This window comes from Motacilla alba, chromosome 13 (genome assembly GCF_015832195.1).
Source record: "Motacilla alba alba isolate MOTALB_02 chromosome 13, Motacilla_alba_V1.0_pri, whole genome shotgun sequence".
Classification (NCBI taxonomy): Eukaryota; Metazoa; Chordata; class Aves; order Passeriformes; family Motacillidae; genus Motacilla; species Motacilla alba.
In genome coordinates this window covers 3272103-3298255 of record NC_052028.1, presented here as the reverse complement: position 1 = coordinate 3298255, position 26153 = coordinate 3272103, and the positions used below count along the sequence as shown (strand labels likewise).

Genomic DNA, 26153 nt, shown 5'->3' with positions numbered 1-26153 from the left:
GTCCCTCCCCGTCCCCTCCCCGCGCAGCCGCCACCTCCGCGCTCCTCCTCCTCCCCCCCTCCCCTCGCAAATAGTCCCGCGGGCCGCCCCCTCCCTCCGCCCGCGCCCCTCCTGCCGCCGCCTCGCGCACACAATGGCGCTGAAGAGAATCCACAAGGTAAGGGCCGAACCGGCCCGGCCCCGCACGGGCCCGCTCCCCCCGGCCCGTTCGCCTTATGTAACCCGGCACGGCCCCGGGCCTGCGGTGGGGGGGGCGGGCAGGCCGGGCCGGGCCGGGCCGGGCCCGCCGGGTTCCCCCCCGCGGGGCTCGGGCCGGGCGGCAGCGCAGGGGCCGCTCCCGGGGGCCGCGGCCGCTTTGTTCGAGGGGGGCCAGGCCGGGCCCGCCCGCGGGGCTGCACCGCGGCCGGGCCCCTCCGGAGCAACGTGGCCCCCGGGCCGGGGCCGCGAGGGGGCGCCGGCGGCGGGGCCGGGCCGGAGGCGGCGGCGGCCCCGGCAGCTGCTGCGGCTCCGCGGGGGCCCGGCCCGGCCGGAGGAAGGCGCCCCCAGGAGCGCGGCGTGGCCCGCGCTGGAAGTTCCGGCGTGGCTCGTCCGGAGCCCCGTGTCCAAGGGCTCCTCTGCCTCCTCCAGCAGCGACAAGGATCGCGGTGTCGGGCGGCTGAGCGCAGCAAACCTGTCACACAGTACTGTGGTTTGCTCTTTTAATGGAGCCAGCGCTGTTCTACAGCCTGAGTCATCCCGCAGGCTCGTAGGGAAAGCTGCGAGCTTGCCTTCTCCTGGAGCGGGAGCTGCGCTGTGCTCCATGTCCTGGCTTTTTGAACAAACACTGCTGCCCAGTCCATGGCCGTCCTAGGACAATGTTTGCTTGATCATCAGTGTCTTTTACCAGGAAGAAAATCCTCGATGGTAATTGCGGTCCACTTGTATTACCTTGGTGACTCAGGCAGAGTGTTTGTATCCTTTTCCCTGCAAAATGTCTAGCTGTCAGTTTGGAGTCTGTACAAGGTTCAGGTGTAGCAAACAGCCCTTCCATAGTGTTTCTCCTCCTGATCACTATGTAAATTATTTTTTACCTAGAACCAGCTGTAAACCCACTACCTCACAGCTCACTCGGTAGCCCTGTTTGGTTTCGTGTGTGGTGTTGGGTCTGTGTTAACATCTCTGCTTTGGTTGTAGGTTACCTTGGAGGCTTTGTGAAGCTTCATGTGTCCTACTGATCAGGTTAAAGCACAGGTGGAGAAGAAAATGGAAGAGAGCTTGAAGCCTTACATATGCTTGTGAAATAGGCAGCCCTGGGAAGAGACGTGTCTGGAGTGTGATTTTAGACTGTTGGATTTTCCAGCTGTGGATGTGGTAGTGAGTTACATAAGGAAGTTGCGTTCCAGCTGAGTCTTGTTTCTCTGCAGTGTTCTGTCCCTTACTTTAGTGATCCTCAGGGCATTGTGAAGACTCTTCCACAGTGTTTGTGGGCCCACAGGTGCTTTGGAGGAGCTCTTACTCCTCAGCAGTGGGTGCTGAATAGGGTAAATGTGGCTGTGGGGGGCTAGGCATGTATAGGCAGCGCAGGGCTATTGTGGGGAGGGTGAATCTTGGGTGAGGTAAGTCAGGAAGGCTGCTTGGTTGTAGTTCAGTGCATGCTGAGGGTCAGGAGTCAAGACTCTGAGAGCACTTGCATTTCCAGGCTGGTTTGTGACAGGAGAAAAGCTGGATGTGTGGAGTCTTTGTTAACGTTGGGTGCTTGTGGACTGACTCTTCATGCTGCTTTTCAAGAGTAAAGAATCCCGAGAGATAATGGGGACTGTGTAGGGCTATGAGACTCTTCAAAGCCTTGGAAAGTAGCAAGAGCGTCACCAAAGCAGTTTTGTGTGAGCTCTGCAAAGAAAGTTTCAGTGGAGTGAGTGTGGTGGCTGTGGAGGAGAGGGAGATGACGGGGCTGGAGGCAGCATTTCCACAAAACAGTGTATGGGGAGGGAAATAAATCTGCCTGTTGTAGCGGCCCAGATGCTTTGAAAGTCGGATGGGCGTGAAGCTACGGGCTGGAAGGAGCACTCGGAGTTGCTGTGGGTGTCTCAGTGTAGCTGCTTCAGTAATCATGGCTGGCTGTTTACGCTCGGGCTATTTTAAACCCCCTGCAGAGCGCTCCTATCATCATCTCAGGCTTGTTGTGGTCTCTGGGAGTGTGCAGTGGCCGTCCCTGTCAGGATAACGAGGGGACAGCCAGTTTCTGACCTTTGCTGCTGCAGCTTGTGGCAGGAGCAGCAGCCTGCAGAATGTGGATTGAGTAGGAATAATCCCAGTGGAGTCGAGCACAGACACGATGGCAGAGAAAACTGCTGCTTTGGCTTTTTTTTAAGGGTGTTATCAGTCATGGTATATCAGTGTGCACGGCTCAGTCTGGCCACTGGCTCTTGCTCTTGGCAGTTGGGGTTTTTACTGAACCACAAAGGCTTTGTATGAGATTTTTGTCAAATGTTTTGTGTCCTCGGATAACACGGGGCTGAGAACTTGGAAAGGAGAAAATCCCAAGAGTGAAGGTTTGATACAGTGTTACCTGAAATGGCCTCTGGTGTGTTGAACTCGGCGGGGCTGGGAGGGGGCAGAGCAAGCAGTGAGCCCGTGTTGTTGCTGGCGTGTGAGGAAGCGCAGGGACCTGCAGGGCCTGTCCCAGTCTGTCACTGGTGGCACAGTTGCTCTTGGGATTGTGCAGAGGCTCGAGCTGGGGTAACATGTGTGCACACAGCAGCAGCTGTTCTCTAAGCAGATGCTCCAAAAGAGCTCAGGCTGGGTGAGACCTGCTCTCAGATTGCTGCCTGTGTTACTCACCGCAGTATTTTGGGCAGTGTGGCTCCAAATTCTTGTTCAGGTGCTTTTATTGGATCATGGGTCTGAAACTTGAAGTCTTTTCTTGTGAGAAGTGTTTGGGGTATAAGCAATGCTGCCAGGCAGAGTCCTTCCAGTCAGTAGCACTGAAGTATAGTCATTGAATTGGTATTCTTATATATATGTAAAAATGGTCTGTTTTATTCTAGATGTATTTCATAAGAAAAGCAGTGTGAAGCAATCCAAGGGTAGCCTGGGAGGGATGTGCAGGAGGGCCTTCCATTTTAAGGTTTAAGCCAAAACCCTTTGGATTCAGCCACATCCCCACCTGTGTTGCTTATCTTTAGAGAATGCAGTAGCTCTAAGTGGATAACTAGGGCACCGTTTGGAGTTCTTTGAATGGGAAAGCAAGGAAAAGGTTGGCTCATTGTCTTGCACGGGTTCCCCTGTGTGATCTGCGGGTGAGGGGGAAGGGAAAGCAGCAGCTGTGCTTGAGCCCTGCTCAAGTAAAACACTTTCTGTAGCAGAGGAATTGGAATTACTACTGCTTATAATGTGTAGGGCCAAAAACCAGGCAGCTAAACTGAATTCCATAGTGCTGTTCCAGTGTAGCTGTGGAACACGGGGGTAGTACTTGCTGTAGTCCTGCAGTCCAGAGAGGCTTAGGCATCACTTCTGCCCCAAGGAGCAGTGCCTGTGGGTGGGATGTGTGAGGACGAGGGTGCAGAGCAGCCTTGGTGGTCAGAGTTGTCTTTGTGCTACCTGTGCTGAGCAGACCTGGTGTTATTTCTGTGCTGCCGGTTCTGTACAGCAGCCAGTGGGAGCAACTGGGTTCTTCCGCTGGGCCTCTCGCTGCGTGCGTGGAGCTGCCAGCACAGCCCATCTGTGTTGGAGAGCTTGTGTACAGAGAACGCTGCTGCAGCTTCTGTTAGCTAGAGAGGTGTTTTGATACTCAGATTCTACACCAGGAGGAAGTTACACATTGCTTTGGTCTTCTTCCTGTTCAGGCTTTGGAAAAAAAAATAAAAAAGAAAGGTGACAGTTACATCAGAGCTTGTTTATAACATGTACTTTGGCTGTAGCTGTGTTTCATGACTTCTCATGCTGCTCACTTGCCTTCTGACTTCCGCAGAGTCTTGTGAGGAGTCGGAGTTGGGGGATCTGAGCACCTTCCAGCATTGCAAAAGCAGTTTTTATCGAAAGGATTAAAATGCTTCTGTTAATTGTAGTGGCAGATGCTCTGGAATGACAGTCCTGTGGGTGGGAGAGCACCTATGGACATGGTAGGGAATTGTTGGTCTGACCTTGGTGCCCGTGGGTGACACTGCCTCCTGCCCAGTGCTGCCGGGCAGGTGGAGAGCAGAGCACAGGGAAATGCCTCTGGATACAGCCCTGGCACTTGGCAGGGAGATGCTGCTGGCCCAGGGAAGGGGCACAGGCTTTTCCCACCCTCCTGCCCTGCTGGCCCTGCGCAGGGAGCTGGCAGCTGCTCTGTGCCGTGGTCCTGAGGTGAGGCAGGGTGTGATCAATCGACTTTGGCCCTCATTCCCCATTGCTTGCTTTACTCTGTTGGGAGCTGGGAACAATTCATGGCTAAAGTGGCTATGAGTTCCTTTTTGGTTACATAAGTCAAGATTTTGTAACATCTCCCTACACTGCCTGTTGCTGAAGGGTTCAGGGGCTTCAGGCAAATGAACTTGCTAGAGGCAAATGAAAAGCTTATTTCACTTACAGCAGCAACCTGAGGCAGAAATTAGGTTTATAATCAAGCTCATGTGGTCTCTCAGTAATGTACAGTGTGAAAGCAGCTCAGGCTGGAGCAGAGTGGAAAGCCCACGGTGTTCAAGCTAAGAGGACTGTGGATAATCCAGAGGAATACAGATAGTGTGTTGGAGTGGATTTGAGGAGCTCTGCTGTATACCAAGGCTTACTAAAATTGCTGGAGCTGGCTTGTAAAAAAAAAAAAAAAAAAAGAAAAGGCATGCTGGCTTTTTACTTGCCTGATTGGCTTCTTGATGTTGCCAGTTATGTTGGTTATTCTTACTGAAGGCTGTATTAGCATTAGCTTAATCCTTAAAACTAGTCTTATCTTTTGGCCAGAGCAGGTTTTACCAGGAGTGTGCTAGGCTGGGGAGGGATTTGTCTAGAGGAGCAAATTGGAACTTCACTAACAAATGTCTTTGGAGTTGATAATTATAACTTGAAACATGTGCAGGATTAAACTTATAAGACTTAAACCATTTGTGTTTGAGTTTTTTGAAAGCTTCTCGTGCAGTTTGGATGCCTGCATTGAGGTATGCTTTAAAGGCACTGTACCAGCCCCTGGAAACAGAACAGGAGGAGGGTAGGGATGAGGTGGTGTGGGGCTGAGCAAGGCTGGTGGCACTGGTTTACCTGTGAGCCTCGAGGCCTCGCTGGCAGCTGATGCCTGCCATGACTTGGAAAGCTTGGGGGATCTGTGGTGTAAGCACATTCCACCTTCCTTAAAATGCTTTCCTGGGACCCCTGAGTAGGGATTGATTTGTTGGGAACTTAAGATCATGATTAAATTGGATTTTGCACCTAAATGTCAGTTTCTTGTGAGAATTTTGTAGCTTTTAGGTTATCCCCTGTGTGGATTTAATGGTAGTAGTTTTGTTCATCTTGGCCTTTAGGCAGGACACCTTGAACCTTGCTTTGTGGCGTTCTTCCACTTCCTCATTTTTGCTAAGGGACTCATTAAGAGTTGTGGGATGGGTCAGGTTAATGGTAGGATCCACAGCAGTGGGCCCAGCCCTGGGGAATTTTGCTTAGGGGAGATGGCAGAAACTTCAAATTCTGTAAGATGCCTTCAGCTGGAAGGCCAGCTCAGGGTGAGGCAGCCCTGGGAGCTGAGTAACTCGAACTGGAACTTGATCTAAAGGCTGCTTGTGAATTCCTGAAGCAAAACCTGCATGTGCTTAAGGATCCAAAACTGTCTGGAGTGGAAAGTGCTATGGCTTTCTTCAGGTTTTGGTTTAATATCAGTGTGGTCAAGGTCAGTCTTGATCATGGACCAGCAAGACTTCTGGGATCACAGGGGAAAACAGTGGGCTTGGCAACTTGGGATCCATTACATTCAGGTTGTAGATGATACCAAACTGTAACTGAATCCTCCCTGTGTTATGAGTTCCAGTTTTATGGGAACTGCAGAGTCGTTTGTTCTGAGTACAGAAACCAGCTGGTTCTCAGAGTCCCTCAGCAACAGCTGGAAGCCAGGACCTCAGTGGGTCTGGTGTCATGCTCATGATACCTCAGGAACTGCCCAGGAGCCTGCAAAAGGCAGAGCAGCCTCTGGGACAGGAGCCTGACTCTGTGCAGCAGCTGTGAGTGCTCCTCTCTGTGCTGCCTGGGCAGATGCAGCCGTGAGCTGCTCCTTTCCTGTTCCTGAGCTTGGCTTTGCAGGTGTGGTGAGAGTCTTAGAGCAGCTGGAAGGGAATGGCACGGAATGTTGAAGGGCTTATCTGTGCTCTTCCAGGAAATCCAGGGCTGTGTTTGCCTCTCCTGTAGGCAGAAGCAGCTGGTGCCTGCACTCCAGAGGAGTCTTGAGGGGTGAAGGGGGGGAGCTGAACTTGTTCTCCAAGCTGTTCTACAAAATTTGGGAAGTTTTGTGCTGCAGGGGCTTGAATTGAGAGTTGGTGCAATACTTTAAGCCCAAGGAACTTACACGCTGTTTTTTTTTTTACATAGACCTTTTTATCTGTGATGTATCACTCTGTGAATTTATGGAGCAGAACCTGAAATGCCACATTGTCACTGAGACAAGTGGTACAAGTGGTTGTTGTAAGTCATCACTTTGTACTGAGATAATACCCAGGGCTTCAGAAAACTCAGAAATCTCCCTGGAAGTGAATGTGTAGAGAATGAAATAGTATTTTGAGGAGAAACTGCTACTACCTGAACTTAACTGCTGCCTCTGTGTCTCCTGGAGACTTACTTACCTTGTGGTCCCTCTTATGTGCAGTTTGAAGTGGTTGGTGCATTTGGGCAGCAGCTGTAGGGGGAGCTGTGTATTCTGCTGGCTGATAGAATGTGTGCCCAAGCTCATGTTTGTAACTATTTCCCTTTTATAGCAGGGAAGGTGCATGCTGTGTGTGTTCAAAAATATCATCCATGGTAGGTTGTGGTCACGCATGGAAAACATGGATTCTTACAGTTGTGCCTTCTGGGTCATGTGGATGTATAGTATTGATGCATACAATGGGATGAAAAGTGGTAAGGAGTATTTTTTTTCAATTGTGTGTTTGGGGTTTTGAATACAATATCATTAAATAGTTTTTTTCCAGAAAATGAGTCCAATATCTGGAAGTGGACTGTATTCCATACACCTTTAGAAAGAGCAGATACATTGCTCTTTTAAAGTTTTCATGCCTGTTGTGTGTAGACTCAGTTCATTCTTTGTGGCCATGACTAGACCGTCCCTGAGGAAGGTGTGTGTGGGTTTCTGCACGTTCCTGTGCTGCCCTGGTGGTTCAGGGTGCTGAAGCCACTCCAAAGGGCTTTGTGCCTTTGGAGGACACTTGGGGATGCTCTCTCCCCCTCCAGGAGGGATGCTGCATGCTCAGTGTGTGTTCCTGTCCATGCTGAACATCAAGTGGAAAAAGCCCAGCAGGAGCACTAGAAAAGCTTCCATAGTCTGGTGTCAAGTCAAGGAGGTTTCCAGCAGGGCTCTCTAGAAGCTGGAAGCTGCTGAGGGCAAAACCCAAATGTGTGTGTGTGTCAGGGCCTGTGAAGTTTTCTGGGGCGCTGCATCTGGAAGGGGAAATCCACAGATTTAGGTGTTTGATGTGAGGCAGCATTTGTGTCTTGTGGGTTTGGTTAGTGGTGGCCTCCCAGTTCCTGGGAAGTAGAAGCTGGAACTCCCAGAGATCATCTGTGCAAAAGCTTAATCACTGCCTGTGAATAACAAAAGGCCATTAAATAGCAAATTTTCTTCCATTCCTGCAATCAGCTTGACTTAATCATTGTACTTACATGTTTTGTCTGCCAAAAGCCTGGTATGGAGACTCCAGCTTGGACTGTTCTGGGAGGTGAAAAGCTGAACATACAATGGCCGAGGGACAGCATGGGAGTGTTTCCTGAGCACTAGATAATAGTTGTAATCCTTATCTGATGTGTGTTCAGCTTTCTAGACTGAGTTCACAGAGAAAAATGGTGATATGGTCAGGCCTATCATGCAAAGCAGGTCAGTGACTGAGCCAGAAATGGAGCAGGTAAAGTTTGACTTCAAAGTTTTACTCTGTTTGCACTTTCCACCAAACATCCACTTCCTGAGCAAATGGCTGATGTGAATTACTGGTAACAGTAACTCTGAGCTGTGCTGAAATTCTGCTTCAAACTGAAGCAAAATAGTGTAGTTCAGGTGTACTGTGAGTTACTCGGCCTGTTCAGACTCATCATAGGATTTCTTCAGAGGAGAATTTGACTGACACAGCCCTGGAAAAGTGGGGGATTTCAGTGAGGTGGGTGGGTACGGAAGGTCTTGTGTTCTATTCCATTCCAGCCATGGTCACTGATGTGGAGGTGAGACAGCCCCAGGTTATGGGAGCTGTGTGTGCTGCAGGCTGGCTGTGGAGGTGATAAACTGGATCACTGTAGCTGGAGCAGCACTGGAACTCTTACAACTGAGGGAATAAAATAAGGCTGATACTGAGTTGTTGGATTGAGGCCATCTTATCTCTCTGTGACCCAGGGCTGGTGGAAGATCCAGTACCGTGGTAATACTTGGGACCAGTGCAGGCAGACCTGGCAACCCTGTGACATGAGGATTGCTGTGACTCAGGGCTCTAGAGCCTGGACAGGTCACTGAGGCCTGTGCCACGTGTGTCTCCTGGCTTTTAGATGCAACTTGACTTTCCAGAGTCCTGCTTATTAGTTCTGTGGTGCTGCCAGAGTGCCCCTAGCAGCCTTTGAGCAATGACATGGTTGTTTTTGAAATCAAGTGAAACAAACTCTTCCTGTTTTTTAGGAGTTGAACGACCTGGCACGTGATCCTCCAGCACAGTGTTCAGCAGGGCCTGTCGGGGATGACAGTAAGTATCTGCTCTCAGCAAGCACCTGCCCTCTCCCATGTTTTTCCTTTTCCTTCTGAAATGGGATGTCCAGTTCCTCAGCAAGGAGAAGCCTTCTGTTTCTTTTAAAATACTAGATAATACTCCACCTCCTGATCTTGATTTTGCTGCTGTTCTGTGTCTCTTACACCTTTCTTGTGTGCCAGTGGTGTTATTCCCACTCTATCGATTGAACAACTCAATGCACATCTTAAATTATGCCTTTTAAATTAACTGTTCTGGAATTCTCCTGGGGGGTGGTGTTGGAAAACCTCAGCTCTGTGGTCAAACCAGCAAGCAGCTGCCCACAGCCTTCTGAACTCAGATATCTAAACTATGCATGGTGTCTGCAAACTGTGCTCAAATCAGCATGTCCTGCCAGGTCCTGTGTAAGGGACAGCCTCAGACGATCTTCTTGGCTGTCCTGTTCAAGTCTGTTCACCTGGGGAGTGACTGGGAGTTATTGCTCTGTTGTGTGCTCACATTCTTTCTGTAGCAGCTCTGGCAGTGGAAAAGGCTCCTTGAGAACCCTTGGCAGCTGTGACTGCAGTGCCCCCTAAGCAGCACACACTGAATTTGCTGTGCAGTGTGGTCTGACAAGTGATGTCAGCAAAGCATCCGTGCTCCTGAGAGAGGGGAGAGGGAAGCAGGGAAACCCTCCTTCTCTGTGCTGGGAGCTCTAAGCTCAGGTCTCCTTTCTAAAGTGAAAAAATGCTGCCAAGATCTTTCTGAATCATTTCTGAGCTACTCAGCAGTGCTGAAGTTTACAGAAAGTTACACATTCCTGTATAAATGTAGGGCTACATTTAAAAAAAGCACTTGAAACCTGAAGGTAAAAATACTGAAATTGGTGGGAACGTTCCTGTTCAGCAGCTCTTCCAAATGAGTGGAAGCCCAGCTTGGTTTTGAGGGTGTTTAGCAGTAGTTACTTCACAGCCTATTTCTGCTTTCCAAATAATATTTCAAAGAGGTTTGTAGTTTCATAGACAAGAAATGACTAAGATGGAGAGCCAGTCAGAGGCTTCTATTCCCTTAAATTAGCAAGTGTGATTTGTGCCATGATAAACTACTTTGTGTTTTCCAAAGCCTTATCAAAGGTGATGACGATTGTCTGGCAGAGGAGGTGGTAACAGAAGTTGGTGAAGGCTGAGAATGGAAAGTTACTACTGATACAGAAAGCTTTAAAGTACTATTCAGTTCTCCTGGTGCCACCTTTCTGAAAGACCTCTAATGAAAGCCTTTTGTTCTTGAGAGCCACAATGTGGATGTGTGTAAGTGGATAGCAGTGGCAGCAACAGAAAGGTGCCTTCTCCCAGGTCCCTGTGCTCCAGGTCTGCTGCAGCTGCCTTGTCAGAGCGACATTTCCCAGAGTTCAGGACATGCTGTGCTTGCAAAGTGCTGTCCTGTGGCTGTTCCAGCTGATACAAACTGTCCCCAGCTATGAGCTTCTCATCCCTGGGGTTCATGAACCTCAGAAAGTAAAGGGCTGTTCCTGCCTTGTGAACTGTAGGAATGGGATTTTCCTGGCAATGTAGTTTTAGCTTTCTTCCACCCACCTCTGGCCTGTGTTTTGGAAATGTGCTGGGGACTGGATGATGTTGGTGTGCTTCCAGTGGCTTAGCCTTTTCCAACATGTACCTGTGCTTACCTACCGAAAGCCAACAGCCCCCTGCCTTTGTAAATACCTGTTTGGCTGATTCCGAAGGAAAGAATCATCTGGAATGAGCTCTGCATGACAAATCCATCTCTGCATTCACCAGACTTGTCCTGGATGTTACCAGGATTTAAAGCTTCGGTTAAACAAGCAGCCAAGTCTGGGGTGGGCATTGAGTGGGAGGAAACACAAACCTCCCTTGTAGCTTTCAAAAAGTTGAGATTGCCTATGGATATGTTTTTATTTCTGGGTTTTGTTGGGTTTAAGGGAATCGTTGGTTATTTGAGGTTCTCTTTTCAGTGGTGACTCTGCAGAGCAACCACAGTGAATCTCATCAGGATCTGTGAAATGTTTACTGGTTTTGTTGGGATTTGCTGCAATCTCCTGTAGGATTTCTGCTGCCTCTTTGTCCTCTCCTCCATGGTTCTCCCTGTCCTGCTGCAGGTGACAGGGAGCTCTTGGGGAACTGTCTGAACCCCTTGAAGATGGGTGAATGCTACATGTGAGCTGCTGTCTTGGTTCCTAATTCTTCATTGGATGCAGAGTTTCTCAAAGCCAGGCTCCTGAGAGAGTGAATATTTAAGTACTGAAATCCTCTCTCTCTGTTAAAGCTGAGAACTCTAAGCTCAGGTATCCTTTTTAAAAGGAAAAAATGAGCTGCTAAGATCTTTCTGAATCATTTCTGAGCTACTCAGCAGTGCTGAAGTGTATAGAAAGTTACACATTCCTGTAGAAATGTAGGAGTAGATTAAAACAAACCTGTTCCAACCCAACGCTCTTCTCCCCTGGCCTTGCAGAACTACTCCCACTCTTTTTTCCTCCTTCCTTGTATGAGATCATTCTGAGCTGTAGTGCCTGTACCATGAGTAATTAAAAACTGCTCGTGCTAGATGAGAACAGGTAGTACCACTCCTGCTTTTGGCCCAGGTAGCCCTGGCAGCTGTGGGCACCAGGTGCCAGCGAGGCACAGACACTTCCACGTGGCTTCATCTCCTGTCTTGAGGACTTCCTTCTTTCCTGCCATCATCTACAGCTCCCCAGTTCTGAAGGTGCTATGTAGGTGACATCCATGCTAAGGAAAGCTTCCACAGTCTTAATTCACCAATAATTTCCTAGGCTGGTGCTCTTTGCACAGGCACTGAAGCCTGTGGAGACACAGGAACCTTGAGAGCTCCCCATTGTGCCTCTTATAGACTTATCAGCTTTGACTGTTTTCCTTCCCATCACAGCAACATTCTTCACAGATCCTCTGTGTTACCAGGTGAAAGTTCTCTCGGGCAGATGCATACAAGTGAGGAATAACTTCTGTCCATTTAACCTGGAGTGTGTCCCGGCACATCCTGCTCCAAGTGTGGGGCAGACTATCATTCCTGCATTCTCTTAGGACAGCTCTTTCTGCTGCTTTAGTGAACTCTTGAGGCCTCTGTGGAGATGATGCTTGAATGTTGTGAGGACACCACTGGTTTGGTTCACACAGAGCCTGGGCTTCCCCTGTGTGTCACAGGTCTGAGGAGGAGAGCAGGTGTGAGTTCATCCCGGAGCTTTGCTGTAGCTGGCTTGAAGAGGGCAGTCGTGGGTGCTGATTCATTAGAAATGACAAAGTTTAAGCTCACAATTTTGAGCCCAAAAAGTTGCCTAGAACTATGTGGGTTTTTATTGTAATGTGATTTTTTGCAGGACGTGTGTGGTACCACAGCAGTCCTGGAGTGAGGACTGCAGAGTATGGAATGCTTTGCTCTGTCTCTCTTTAATTCCTTGGCTCACTTCCCTGCAGCCTTTCACAAGGCTTTGTTTTTAAAATAGACTTTTCTTTTCTGTGCTGCTTTGTCTGGAAGAAAGTAGATCATTACTTGAGCTTCTCCAAACTGAAGTAAATCTCTCTCTTTTTCAGTGTTCCATTGGCAAGCTACAATAATGGGACCAGTAAGTATGAGAGAATTGATGTTGATGGCTTTTTTGACTGGTGGTCTTGTAGTAACTCCTCAAGCTGCAATGATTCTTTTTCATTAACAGAACGACAGTCCCTATCAAGGTGGAGTATTTTTCTTGACAATTCACTTCCCGACAGATTATCCCTTCAAACCACCTAAGGTGAGTGGCTTCTGCCATAAATCTATCCTTTACCATGCGATGTGATGTATATTTCTGAGCCTGCACTGAAATTTTCCTTCTTCTGCAGGTTGCATTTACAACAAGAATCTATCATCCAAATATTAACAGTAATGGCAGCATTTGTCTTGATATTCTACGATCACAGTGGTCCCCAGCACTAACTATTTCAAAAGGTACCTCCAATGCTAATTTCATTTTACTCTGCTGAAATGAAGTACTGATTTGGGATGTAAAAACTGCTGCATTCCTGCTGGAATCCACCTGTCCTGTGACTCTACGTGGAGCTTGCAGCCAAGTCCTGAGCATGGCATGCTCAGGATATCCAGGGAGACTCCTCAGCTTTGCCAGTGGATCAGATAAGTCTTACTACACTGAGTACATACTCCTGCCACCTCACCTCAGAACACTTCAGCTAAAATTAGATATAAATATATATAAAATAAAACCTAGTGTATGACAATGGAAGACCTTAATGTTCAAGATATGCCCAGAGTAAATACGTAAGGGAGCAGCTGTGGCTTTTAAAAAACAATGAAGTTGCTAATTCTTTGTCTTATTAAAAAGAATTTCTCTTTCAAGGGAGCATCAGAACTCCATGTTGGTAATTTTTTAACAGAGCTTCCAGTGATGTGGACTACTGAAACATGGTTTAAAACTTGCCTAGCTTGAACAATCTAAAATAATTAGCTAATAGCATCTTGGTCCCTGTGAACTGTCTTAGCTTGTGAGGTACTGGAATTTAGCCTTTGTCTGGTAAAGCAGTATTCATATTTAATATAAATAGGAGTCTTTAAACATCTTGAAAGAAGACACAGGCTGCATTTTTTTATTTTTGCTATTGAAACTGTAGATTTACAAAGTGTGGATTAAGCTTAGGTCTAGCCCTGGCTGTTTAGGAATATTTGGAATCTACCCTGTGCATGATCATGTCTTGACCCTTGTGTTCTGTAGCTTCACGCTGTCCTTGTAATCAAATGCTGCAATTGTCACATTGATTACATTGTCCTTCACAGTGCCCCTGCTCTGAGGCTCTCCTGTTGCCTGTCCTTCTCTCCAACTACATGTGATGTTCCCAGGCACTTCCTGTTCAGACAGGTGATCCTGGTACATCCCTTGGACATCATCACTGCCTGCCTTTCCCTGAACCCACAGAAGTTCCCACCTTCTCTGTCCAGCTAAAGGCATTTGCAGAAGCAGATGGAAAGGCAAACCAGTATCTTCTTGTCTCTTGTCAGAAGTGAATCTTCTTGGGCAGAAGGCTCAAAGTCTTGAAAAATCTGAAAAAAATTGTGTCAATGAAGAAAAAATGATTGTCAGGTTGCTGCAGTTTCCTTACAAGTACTCTCAGTCAGTACTGGCAGCTCTTAGAAGCACCAAATTAGCCCCAAGCACTGATGTCTGGTCTGGTTTGATTTAATTGCTGCTTAACTGGAGAAAATGCTGCATTGTTTTAGGGAATCTGAAGTGACCAGATGGGTGGTGGGGTGATAGACAGCATGATTGAAAATACTGGAAGATAGATTGGAATTAGGACAATTGGGAGAAGATGGGGCAAGAATTTAAGAGGCTGGTCCAGGCTGTCAGCTTTAATCACTCAGAAAGTACATCCTAGTGTTAATTTTACTGCCCAAATACATTTGCAGTATGCTTTAACATCTCAGTCTCCCTCTGTGTTCTGCTTTGAACTCTTTTTTTTCTTATCCTTTTCAAACTATATCCTTGTGACTCAGCTGGAATAAGCCGTGGGATCAGGGTGGCTGTTCTGTGCCACCTGCCCCTTCCAGTGCCCCTCTCCCTCCTGGCTTCAGGGGCTCTGTAGTGCTGATCAGTTCTCACTGCTGAATGCCCACACTCTGCTGCACACAGCACAACATCCACACTCTTCTAACCTGGGAGAAAATCTTGTCCCAGCTCCCTTGGGCTGCATTTACTGAAGGAATTAAAACAACAAAGCCAATTCCTAGGGGTGGCTTTTTAGGAATACTTGCCTCAGAATCACAGGGATGCCCTGTCAAAAGGCAGACTTCAGAAGCAGAGAACTGATACTTAGGGGAAGTACCCATCTTGAACAAATGGAAATAAAGTCCACAAATGCAGCTTGGATCTTTTGGGGTTGAAATCTTGTGTTCAGATTACAGTGTGTTGTGACAGATCTCAGGGATATTTCAGCTTTCTAGTAACTGATCAGCCTTATCAAAGACTGAATGCGTTGTTAGCAGGAAAAATTGTTGGATTTAGGTAATTTGGGGTGAACAGTAAGACTTAAAACATTCAGCAATAAGCTCACACCGCTTTCAAAGCATCAGTTTATTGTTTGTAATGTAGCTTTCTGAGCGTATTTCCTAAATTGGGCCACGCTTTAAGTTGGAGCAAGCAGTTTGAATTTAAAACTGGGAGCAAGCAGTTTGAATTTAAAATCTGTAAGCAGATAACTTAGAGCACAGCTATGAAAAAATGTACTTCCTACTGATTGAGAAATCTGGGAAGAGTAGAAACAGCCCTTGTAGGAAAGAGCTTATCATGCACAGCTTCCTCCTGAGGCAGCTGGCAGGCAGCACTATCAGCAGCTCACTGTTATGCTCACAGTTAATGTGTGGTACATGAAGATGTTTTTCACCTTAACCTGCAAGGAGAGAGGGGAAGGGGTGTGCACTGACTTCCTGTGGGTTCAAAGTGCCACTTTCTGGTGGAAAGACTGAAAAATTATATCGGTGCTATTTAATCATTCCAGTTCAGTGGTTAAGGTAGGGGTCTTGGCTCCTCACTCTCTGGAGCCAGCCCTCTGTAAGCAATTGAATAAAAATTGTGGTTATGATAAAGGTGATTGGCATTTTGGGGTTTTTTTCTATCCCTCCTACAATTGTTAAAACTTGGGAGAATAGCAGTGACTGTCTCAGTACAACAGCTGATTTGCTTATATTAGTAATTCTGAACTCAGTGTTCCCTCAAGAATACATACTGGAGAATAAATAACCTCAAAATACAGTCTTAACCACACCGTGGTGGGTAATTTGAACTCCAAGGCTTAAGCAGAATGTGTAGGCTTAAATTAAAAACATTATCTTCAAGTCTGCATAAATAAGAATCCCTGTTGCCTGAAGCAGGAGAATATGAAGTGTTTTAACATCATTACAGCTTTTCTCAGCCATTTTGGGGGGGGGGAGATGCTCTTTCTCTTGAATTTGGCAAGTGGCTGTGCAAGAGTTAATCCTGAACTAAAGCACTTCTGCAGTAAAGGTTGGACTAATCTGCTGTCTTGTCCCACTTCTCCCCATGTTTTGTAAGGAATAAATCATGGAGCCTGTGTGAGTGTGCTGGAGGGCCCTGGGAGGGCAGTGGTAACCTCAGCCTCATTCATGCAGGGCTTCAGCTCCCACTGCCCAGACTCCCATCCCTGCTGCAGTGAGGATTTCTGTGATGTTTCTCTTCATGAATCACTTCACTAAGACTTGCTAGAAGTAATAGTTCTGAGAGATTGAACTGGACATTTACAGTGCCATTTTCCAAATCAGGAAGTTGGATTCTGATCATCTTGGTTTTCAGCTTGCCCATTGCAGCTTTACCACATAACTGAGGGTGGCTTTGTCACAGAGCATGGGTCAGTGTCTCCAGCTGAGCTGAGTTGGGGTTCTGAGGGAAATACCCATTTTATATTTCAACTCTCACAACTGTAATGGAGCCACTGGAGCAGCTTCCCAGGAGCTGTCCTTGCTCCAGGGAAGGCTGTGCTAGGAGGAGTGGTGCCAGCAGGGCTGTGATCCTTTCCCTCTGTCGGGTGCTGATGAAGCTGTGCCTGGAGCATTGTCCAGTGTGGGCTGCCCAGCCAAGGAAAGTGTGGATGTACTGGAGAGAGCCCAGTGAGGGTCAGGAATGCCATGGAGGGACTGGAACATCTCCCCTTAGCAGGACAGGCTGAGAGCTGGGACTGTTCAGCCTGGAGAAGAGGAGCTTCAGGGGGATCTTATCAGTGTCTATAGAAGGGAGGATGTGGAGATGACAGAGCCAGACTCTGCTCAGTGGTGCCCAGTGACAGGACGAGAGACAGTGGGCACAAGCTGAAGCACAGGAGGGTCTCTGAACAGCAGGAAACGCTTGATGTTGTAGTTTTACTGTGAGGATGCTGAGCACCAGCACAGGCTGCCTTGGGAGGCTGTGGGCTGTCCCACCTCAGAGATACTCCAAAGCCCCTGGACATTGTCATGGACAGCCTGTCTTAGGTGGCTCTGCTTGAGGGAAGATAATCTCTAGAGGTCCCTTCCAGCCTCAACCAGTCTGGGATACACTGGGCAACGCTTAACTTTTCTTCTTTTGTCACCAGAAATTGTTGAACTGACTTAGCAGGAATGCAAGTTGCTTTGAAGCCAGAAGTTAAAACTGCTCAGATTTAAAGGTACACTTCCTGTAAGGCTGGGGAAGATGGCTGGAGGAGTTGGAAATGGGGTTGTGGTTAAGAAATAGGATTTAACTCAGGCAGAGGCCAGAGTTCCTTTCATTTATTTGGATGCATCTTGCCTGTTCACAGAGAGGAGCCAGGCATTTGAACCTGTTGCTCAGTGGTGTTTCCAGTGCTGAATGTTGCAAGCTTAACATCTGTTAGTACTGACAAAGCTTTGACAACTACACGTCTCAAGTTTCAAAGGTTTGGGGCCTGAAACTCAAAAACAGTGATTGTGTAGGAGAATATTCTTCAAAATCAGGAAAAAACCTGACTCCTGGAAGGAGCAGTGAACCTTGATGTGGAGGCTGCCAGGCTGATGAGGAACAAAATAGCCCTTGCTGGTGAGAGAAGCAGGACAGCTGGATAAACCCTTCAGAATGGAAGTAACAATTCCTCAGCAGCCTGGCATCTCCAAAGCTCCCATTTCTGCTGGCAGAGGTGTCTCCCAGCCTACCAGGCTCAGTCAAACCTGAACTGACAAATGGTTACTTTTTCACTCAGAAACTGGGCTGGGCCAGAAGCACAGCCCTGTCTGCCAGCGCCTGTGGCCTGGTCTCCAGGAGGTGACAAATCCCTTTCTTTGGAAAGCCCTGGCACAGTGTTTGTCACTCACCCAGGACAGAGCAGGTGGGGTGGACTGCTGCCTTTGCTGTGAACTCATGATGGCCAGGGATTGATGCTTCCATTTCATCCAGCTGCTGTGTGTCACTGCCCAAGCTGCTCCATGTGGTCCTGACACTCCAGTGTAACTGCAGCCAGGGTGGAGTGTCACCTGTCCTGACAGCCTGGCATGCAGAGCAGCCTTCTCAGCACCTTCTTGGTACTGGAACAAACACTTTGTTGGTGCAGTCTCTGTGCCTGCTTAGAGATGGACCTTTACTCCTAGATGGATTCTAAACTGGCTCCTTTTGGAGGGCAGTAACTGCAGCAAACAGCAGTTGGATCAGGACACACCCGCTGGTTCTTCTGGGGAGCTCATTACCTTGGAAAAAGAAGTGCCATTTGTCTCCCTTCTGTGAATTCAGCTGGAGATTCCATGACTCCTCAGCTGCTTTTCCTCACTCTGCAGTACCCCATGGATGAGTGCTTTACTGGAGCAAGTTTGTTTGGAATTCCAGCTAGACATAAGCAGCAGGACCTGTAGTGGTTGGTGCCCTGTCTCAAGGGAGAGGCTGGAGTGTGGATATTAAACCAGTCGGGCTTTGCAGACAAAGTGAGTGATTTTGGGTTTGTGTTTTGGAAGATGAGGATCAGCTGCTTTTAAGAGTGTCTTCACTTCTGAGTTCCAGGAGCTTTAACACAGCTTTAACATCCAAATTTGGGTGTTCCAGTAGCCAGATGGGCTTTAAATTGTGTTCTGCACCGCTCATTTGGCTAGTGCTGGAAGGACCTGTGGAGAGCTGACACCGTGGATTGTCCTGACTAAAGGCTGAGCTGTTCATAGCAGAGGAAACCCAGCCGTGAAATTCACCTATGGAATTTGCATCCACATCTGCTCAGTGGGAGGTGGGGCAGAACCGGGAAGGTGCAGTTGCCCATCGAGGCTGGTGGGCTGAGCTTGGTGGTGTGAGAGCACAGCAGGGCAGCTGCTGAGGTGGACTGGGCATTTGGAACTGGAGCTGGTCTTGGCACGCTGGCAGTGGCATGATTTTCTGCACAGAGGAGCTGCCTGGAGAAAGACTGCCCATGAATTTCAGTGTTAGGTGCTTTGTAAAGGAAACTCTTGCAGTGGGAACCTGGATCTCAGTTGTGCAGTGTTACACTGGTGGCCCTTATTTTGCCTGTTACTCAAGCAGTCTTAAGTGTTCAGTGATCATTGTGCCTGATGAGAATGCATTTCTGTCATTGCTCTGTGGGGAAGCTGAGCCCATTTTCTAGAAGCACTTTGTTAGCAGCCCTTTGCTTGATGAGTTTGGTTCTCCCAGCTCCTTGGTGTTGAGGAGTCTGTGCTAGTCCATGGCAGCAGGAAGCACACAGAAGGGTAAATTGTGTCTGTTGTCTGCAGAGATGGATGGGGAGTGTAGTTGAAGGGTTGGAGGTCAGTAGGCTGCCTGGTTGGTGAAATAAAACAAAACAAAAGCAATTTTCGAGTGAAAAGGAGCTCAAAAGTGACAGTGGTTTAAGTTGCTTAGTGGCTGGACAGCTCTGACACCTAAGAATTATGAGAAATAATTCTGTACAGAGTTATTTCAAGGGATGAATCCCTTGAGTCAATGGCAAGTAAAATTTATTTTGCTATTACTGAGAAGAATTCAGACTTGAATTCAAAGAGTGCACACTTGAGGTGCACATCCCTGTCAGTGAGGGACTTGAAGGGATTCTGCCAAGCTGATAATGCTTTGCCCATGGCCATGCAGGCTGTTCAGGTGTGAAGTGTCACTTACCTGCCTTGTGTAATTATTCAGCTGAATTCTGTGGTTCCAAAATTTTTGGGGAATTCTCTTTTTATTGGCTGATAGTAATGTTGTAGTCATTTGACTAGAAAATGTCAAGGCTTTGCTGTGGAATTCACTGCACTAATACTTGATTGCAGAGGGAGGGGGCCTGGTGAGTCTCTTATTGCATGGTGTTGGTTTAACTCATTATCTGATGCATCAAAGAACTCTGATACACAGCTGACATCTGTCAGGGTTGCTTCCCCTTTCCCCTTGCACTTGAAACTTTGAGGTGGTGCCTTTTCCAAGGGATTTTTCTGTATGTTGGTCTAAAACTTGTGCATGTGCAGTGTTCTAGTGGACAGCCTTGGGAGAAACTCGCAGAATTGATTTTGGACAAATAGCTGGGTTCAGTGGGATATTAAAATTAAACCAGTGTAGTGAAAAATGCTTTTTTGCTAAGGCTGTACAGATAAAAGGGGAATGATGTGAAGTCACCAGCAAGAGTGTGATGAGAATAATTTGGAATAATGAAGACTTAGAAAAATAAATCAAAGCAGCTGAATGTGGCAGTGCATCTTGAAGCCAAATGATAGTGTCCATTTTTATTCAGTGTTTTTGGAGTGATACTGAAAAGTGAACTCCTGGTGTTAGGAGAAGGGGTGTGAGGGTGGGCAGAGAGCAGTGCACAGACCTGCAGTGTGGTTCTGCTGATGAAGGCTGTGTCCAAGAAAGTCCTTGGGTTTTTAAAGGATTGTGATAAGATAAAACTTGAGGGAGTAGTTACAACAGTTGACCAGAAAACTTTTGATTTGATTTCCTGCATCTTCTGGTGAGGGCAGGGGACAGATTAGAGCTGCCTTGCTCATCCTACAGCTGAGGAAACTTCAGTGACCAGAGCAGTGGAGTCTGACCAAGAAATGAGCTACAGGAAAAATGCTGGAGAAACAGCTGTTTTCAAAGTGCACTGACTGAGCAGTGTGAGGTGGCAGAGATGTTCCCATTGAAAACTAACATGGGCCTCACTTGATTTATAGGAGGAAAACAGCTGATGCTAGAGGTGCTAAGTGTGCTGCCTTGCTGAGGGACAGCAGTGCAGCAGCAGTGGCTTCTGCAGACCTGCACACTCTTACTGAGAGGGAGCTCAGTAAATGGGCCTTGTGTCAGTTGATGGTGGAGAATCATTAGGCTCTTAACTCTCACAAGAGCACTGCAAAAAACTGGGGAAAAGGAGAAGAGGTTTGCTCCTTTTTCTAGAAGCAGAAATATGTTCTCCCAAACCAAGAGTGTTTTAGAAGCTTTGAACTGGGAATTGGTAATTCCTTAGTGAAGGGTCTACAGAAACAGGTGGGAAAACTGAACTTTGTGGGTTCTTGGTGCTCACAACACTGAGCAATTTGTGCAGTTCAGACCTAAGGAAAGCTTTCACTTTCACCCCATTTGAAAAAAAGCTGAGTATCAGCTGTTTCCATCTTCTCTCTGGAGTGTGGTGAAGCCCTGGCACAGGTTGTTCAGAGCAGCTGTGGCTGCCCCATCCCTGGAAGTGTCCAAGGCCGGATTGGACAGAGCTTGGAGCAACCTGGGCTAGTGGAAGGTGTCCCTGCCCATGGCAGGGGGGTGGAATGAGATGGACTTTAAAGGACCTTCCATTCCAAGCCACTCTGTGATCTGTTTGGTGGCCCTCTTTTAACCTCTTTTAACACCTTTGTTGTTTTTATGGCTGCATGCTGTTTCCTTTCATTTTTTCATAGATAGCTCTGCCTCCTGCAAGTGCTGGGAATTGGAGCAGATTCGTGTTTAGTGTCTTCAAACTCTTCACTCTTGTCATCTGCACCTTGCTTGGAGGCTGCACTGTGACAACTGCTTTGCTGCAATTGGTGAAGGGACATATGGAGTGGCACTGTTTGATCCAAACAGGCTGAGAGAAGGGAATGTTTGGCATTTTCGGGAGTGGGGCAAGATGTCCCTGCCATGCCTGGTGTAGTGTTGTCCCAATATGTTTGCTTATAACTTGCTGCCTTCTCCTCCCTTCTCCTGTGCAGCGAGTGTAGGAATGTCCGTGTGCTATTTGTGGCTTTGCAGCAGCGTCCTGGCTCCTTGTATGGATGAGGGCTGTCACTCTGCCGAGGGGGATGTGCCTTCTGGGATACATCCACTCTGTAGTTATAGTGAAACACTCCAATTCTGGGGCTCTGTCATCCGTACAAGTGCAAGGAGCTGGGGATTCTTAGGTCATTTTGGTGTTCTACACTAAATCCTTCTCAGTTTTCTTTATGCTTGGAAAATAATTCGGCCTCTCAATTCACTGCAAGACCATCTTATTTTTAAACAGATCTTCAGGGCCAGGTTGGATGGGGCTTGGAGCAGCCTGTGCTGCTAGAAGGTGCCCCTGCCCACGGCAGGGATTTGAACAAGATGAGCTTCAAGGTCCCTCCCATCCCAGACCATTCTGTGATTCTTAAGTGGCTGTGAACAGCCCTTGTTTCCTTCATTTCAGCTGGACTAGTCTGCTGTTTGACTTTGGATTCATGCTTCTCCAAGTCAGCCAACAGTGAGGTGGCTCTTTAGGGAACAGTTGAGTTTCAGGTGCAAAAGCAAGGATATTTTCCCAGAGCACTCTCAGGTACCCATCTCAGGCAGAACACTTCTGCCTTGTGATTTAAGGCTGCTGCTGGATAGACCTATCCAGGAGGTTACTCACTGTGATACTGTGGTTGTGAAAAGCTGTGTAGTTCACGGGTCAAAGGAGTTTGTTCAAAATCCTCAGCTGAATTATATGGGATTGGTGCTCCTGGCAAACTTAAATAAATGCTGCTGATGCTACTGGCTGGAGGGGAAGGAAGTGCATGGGCTGACTGCTGCAGGCGTCCTCAGCTGTCCTGGAACTAATTCAGTGTCTCTTTTCTCTCCTTAGTACTTTTGTCCATCTGTTCTCTGTTGTGTGATCCCAATCCAGATGATCCTTTAGTGCCTGAGATTGCACGGATCTACAAAACAGATAGAGAAAAGTGAGTATGGAACCAAAACCCATGGAATTTGACAGGGCAGAATCCACGCTTACACGGTGAAGGGGAACTGAGAGGAACTGCTTCTTGGAAAAGAGTGAGAGTGAAAAAAGGCAAATCACAGCTCTGTGGTCTTCTTAGAGATTTTTTTTTTCCTCTGGGATCTTTCCAGTGCCACTGTCTGAGCTGCTTTAATCCCATGTAACCACCAGAGGGAGAGCAAGCTACTCCAACGGGAGACTGTTCCATGGCAGCTCTGGATCTGGAGTCATACAAAGAAATAACAAACTCCCTGTTTTACTTTCACTCTGCAACAGAAGGGAAGAACCAGTGGTGTAGAAGTGGGGCAGGAGGACTCTCCAGCAAGCATAGAGAAATTTCAGTGCTAATAAACACTTTAACAGTTTAGTGTTGTAAACACTTCTGCCTCACTGTTCCCTTCCAGACTTGATCAGGGAAGAGAAAATAGTCCACAGATTTGCTTCCTCTACTGCATACTTGAGGAGCAGTTTATGCTTCTGGTTTTGAGAGCTGCAAGGCCAGAAGCACATATTTGGAGACAAAATCCACAGTGATTATCTGCACTTTCATGTGTGCAGAAATCCTTCCTATTTTTTTCTGAAAATAGGGAAATAAATTTGGGGTTTAAACAGAAGGACTTGTTCCTTGGGTGGTCTCTGAGCAGTGATATGAAGGAGAGAGTTAGTTAGGAGTGGGTTGTCAGATTGTTTAAGCTAAAGAACATTGTCTACAGACTAAATTCCAACACCAAACCAACTTGGTGTACATAACTATAGGGAACTTCAGGCTGTCTTACTCTGCAAATTCTGTTGAACATGAACAACTTGCCTTCTCTTGTCAGAGAGAAGCTTTCAGCAGTGCAGTTAATCACACAACTGCTTTGTTTACACAAGTATCCTGAGCTTCCTCTGGCTGTAAAGGGTGTTTGGGTGCAAAAGCTACAGATTTCTTGGGAATTGAATTATATTGTGTCTTTAGAATAAAAAGATTCTGATGGACAAATCATTGTCTCCTGACAGCCATCAAAATAGCCAAATGTGTAGGAAGAAATCAGGTTGTTGGGGTTTAGCAGATGAGTTGATGGCAGGTACTGGGCTTAACTTTGCAGGGAAGCAGGAGATGGGGGAACATGTTAATCTGTTTGCCAGAATGACCAAGGGAAACCCCACAGTAAGAGTTTCCCCAGGGACACAGCAGATGGGGCTGGGGGAGGCACAGATAAAGCCTTCCTGAAAATCCTTTCCCCTCAGCCCTATTGTGGCTCCATGTGTCTCCAATCACAAAATTAATCTCATATTCTTGTTGTAAATACCACCAGGTACTTTTTTTCCATGAAGCACTGTGGGTCTTCTTGTTTCCCCTGTTTGCTTAATGTTTAATTTTGCTCTTAAATTTTACAAACTGATGACAGTACTGTGATTTCATGCCATGTGTAGACAGAGTGCTGGAGCTGAAGTACTGTGCAGATGCCATGTTAAATAAATCCTCTTTTTATACATACAGGTACAACAGAATAGCTCGGGAATGGACTCAGAAGTATGCGATGTAATTAAAGAAATTATTGGATAACCTCTACAAATAAAGATAGGGGAACTCTGAAAGAGAAAGTCCTTTTGATTTCCATTTGACTGCTTTCTATGAGCCCACGCCTCATCTTCCCCTGTGCACATGTTTACCTGATACAGCAGTGCTGCGTGTTGTACATACTTGGAACAACAAACTAGAAATACTGTATTTCCCCGTACCAACATTGACTCCTAGCAGAGAAGTGTGTGTGTGAAAAGCTGGTTCTTCAGTCATAACTTTGTGAGCCTAAAAGCATTCCTTGCTGAGTTAAATTGGGAAATCAAATGGGAATGGGGAGAGTTCTGGTGGGTTTCAGATTTTCTAGGGACAGTGTTGCTGATCCATGAAGGATTTTAAGTGGAATCCTTTTAAACTCATAACAGTTATGAAAAGCAAGGTGAAGAACTTGAAGCTGTTTCTGTATTCATTTTATTCTGAAGGACCTACACCTTAGGTAAATGTTATGACCAATGAGAAACTGTACCCACATCCTGTGTTTAAGGTCTAAGTTTAACCGGTCACCATTTAAATGGATTGGAGCTATTAGTGCATCAAGTGATGTTGATTTGTTTCAACTCTCTCCCTCCCTTCATACTTTTTTTGGTTTGTATGTGGTTTCTCAGTTAATACCTAGCTAATAGCTCTTATTTTTCTTAAGTTTTTTAACTGCTTAGGTCTTTCTGGATGTAAGGGTAAAAAAAAAAAAAATCCATATGACAGAAAACTTGTGTGTATTTAAAGACCCAACTGCTCCCCTGGAGCTTGTACGTTCAAGAATGAATTAATCTGTGTAATAAACTGATTACTACAGTCATTACATATAACTTTGTGTGAATAGGCTTTTAATTTTCAGAGCAGTTTGTTACAGGCTTAAACTAACGGTGGATTTCTCTCAAAAAACTTTTTGGGCTGAAGTCGTGAAGCAGTTTGGTTTGCATCACACAAGGCACCTGAAGAGGCAAACAGGAGCTGGAGCACTTAGATGAAATCAGGATGTGTAGTGTGCCAGGAACTTGACTGTTAAACCAAATAAGCAGTTTACTAAATGCGAATCAGAGTGACATTTTACAAAGCCTGATGGTATTACTCCCACTTGCATGGGACCTAACACAATGCATATGTACTGTAGGTAAGTGAAACCTTATGTAACTAAAAAAATGGATGTAAAAGGGTAAAAAAAAGAAAAAACCTACCAAACACATCAGCACAAACTTTCATAAAATGTAGCTTTTACATAATTACTTTGCACTAAACATTTGCAAATGTTCATACAGTTTTAAATTGTACTTGTATGTGTCTTTTTTTTTTTCTTTTTTTTTTTTTTTTTTTGGAACAAAGTCTTCACTTGAATCTAGTGAAAAAATGTAGTTTGAAACTTTTCTTTGTATACAAGTGTATTTGCCAGCATCGTTGGTGTGACAGTAGGTGAGTCTGCAAGTTTATCTCCTCTTAGTAGAATTGTAACCCAAGCCATCGGGCAGGAGAGGCTGGAGCCGCTGGCTCTCCAGCCACAGGGTCTGTCCCAGCCATTCCCAAATGCATCTTGACACTCTTGCACAAACGAGGAATAAATGTCCACTGCTTTTGGTCTAAATCTGTTCCTCTTGTCTCATCTCTCGATGGTGCTGGGCAGGTGCGAGCCCTCCTGCAGGGAGCTGTGTCCCTCTGCTGCTCTGCTCTGCTGCCCTGGGGACAGTGCAGCTCCAGGGCACAGCAGGGCTTCTCTGGAGAAGGAAGGGAGCACGTGGCCACGTGTCCTGCCTGAGGGACACTGCAGGGTCACAGGGGAAGGGGAGAGATTGGTGTGCAGGGCTGCAAACTCGGGTTGGGTCACCTGGAACTCGTGTTATCCACAGGGTGTTGGTGTCTGGGAAGCAGCCTGTGGCCCTGGATAACACCTGTGGTATCAAAGCTGGAGTGTAAGCTGGTGGCTGCCGGTGTGGCTGGGGTTTGTGCCAGCCTGCATCCATGGCCTTGCCTTGCCTGACCCGTTGTGCTCCTGCTGGCCTCTCCAATACACCTTGGCCATGGTGGAGTTTCCCTCCCGTGATTTTCCTTGGGCTCACTGAGAACTACAGGGAAGGGGCCTCGCTGATT

The 26153-nt window shown here is 47.0% G+C and overlaps 1 protein-coding gene across 2 annotated transcripts; it reads left to right on the top strand.

Annotated features, from left to right (window-relative positions):
• UBE2D2 (ubiquitin conjugating enzyme E2 D2) lies at positions 1–25650 on the top strand. Of its 2 annotated transcripts, none has more exons than XM_038150027.1 (7): positions 1–157; positions 8804–8867; positions 12431–12462; positions 12553–12630; positions 12719–12824; positions 22379–22472; positions 23994–25650. In XM_038150027.1, the coding sequence occupies exons 1-7, from the start codon at positions 134–136 to the stop codon at positions 24037–24039; spliced, it is 444 nt and encodes a 147-aa protein (XP_038005955.1). In that variant the 5' UTR covers positions 1–133; the 3' UTR covers positions 24040–25650. The 2 variants fall into 2 exon arrangements, with proteins under 2 accessions (XP_038005955.1, XP_038005954.1); XM_038150026.1 differs by lacking the exon at positions 1–157 and adding an exon at positions 669–903.
• The last annotated feature ends 503 nt before the right edge of the window (positions 25651–26153 follow it).

Bases quoted from the DNA above. Each gene is read 5' to 3' on its own strand.
- UBE2D2 (XM_038150026.1), top strand. From the start codon at position 838: ATGGCCGTCCTAGGACAATGTTTGCTTGATCATCAGTGTCTTTTACCA. The intron at 8,868-12,430 runs GTAAGTATCTGC...TCTCTTTTTCAG, and splicing joins AGGGCCTGTCGGGGATGACA to TGTTCCATTGGCAAGCTACA. The intron at 22,473-23,993 runs GTGAGTATGGAA...TTATACATACAG, and splicing joins TACAAAACAGATAGAGAAAA to GTACAACAGAATAGCTCGGG.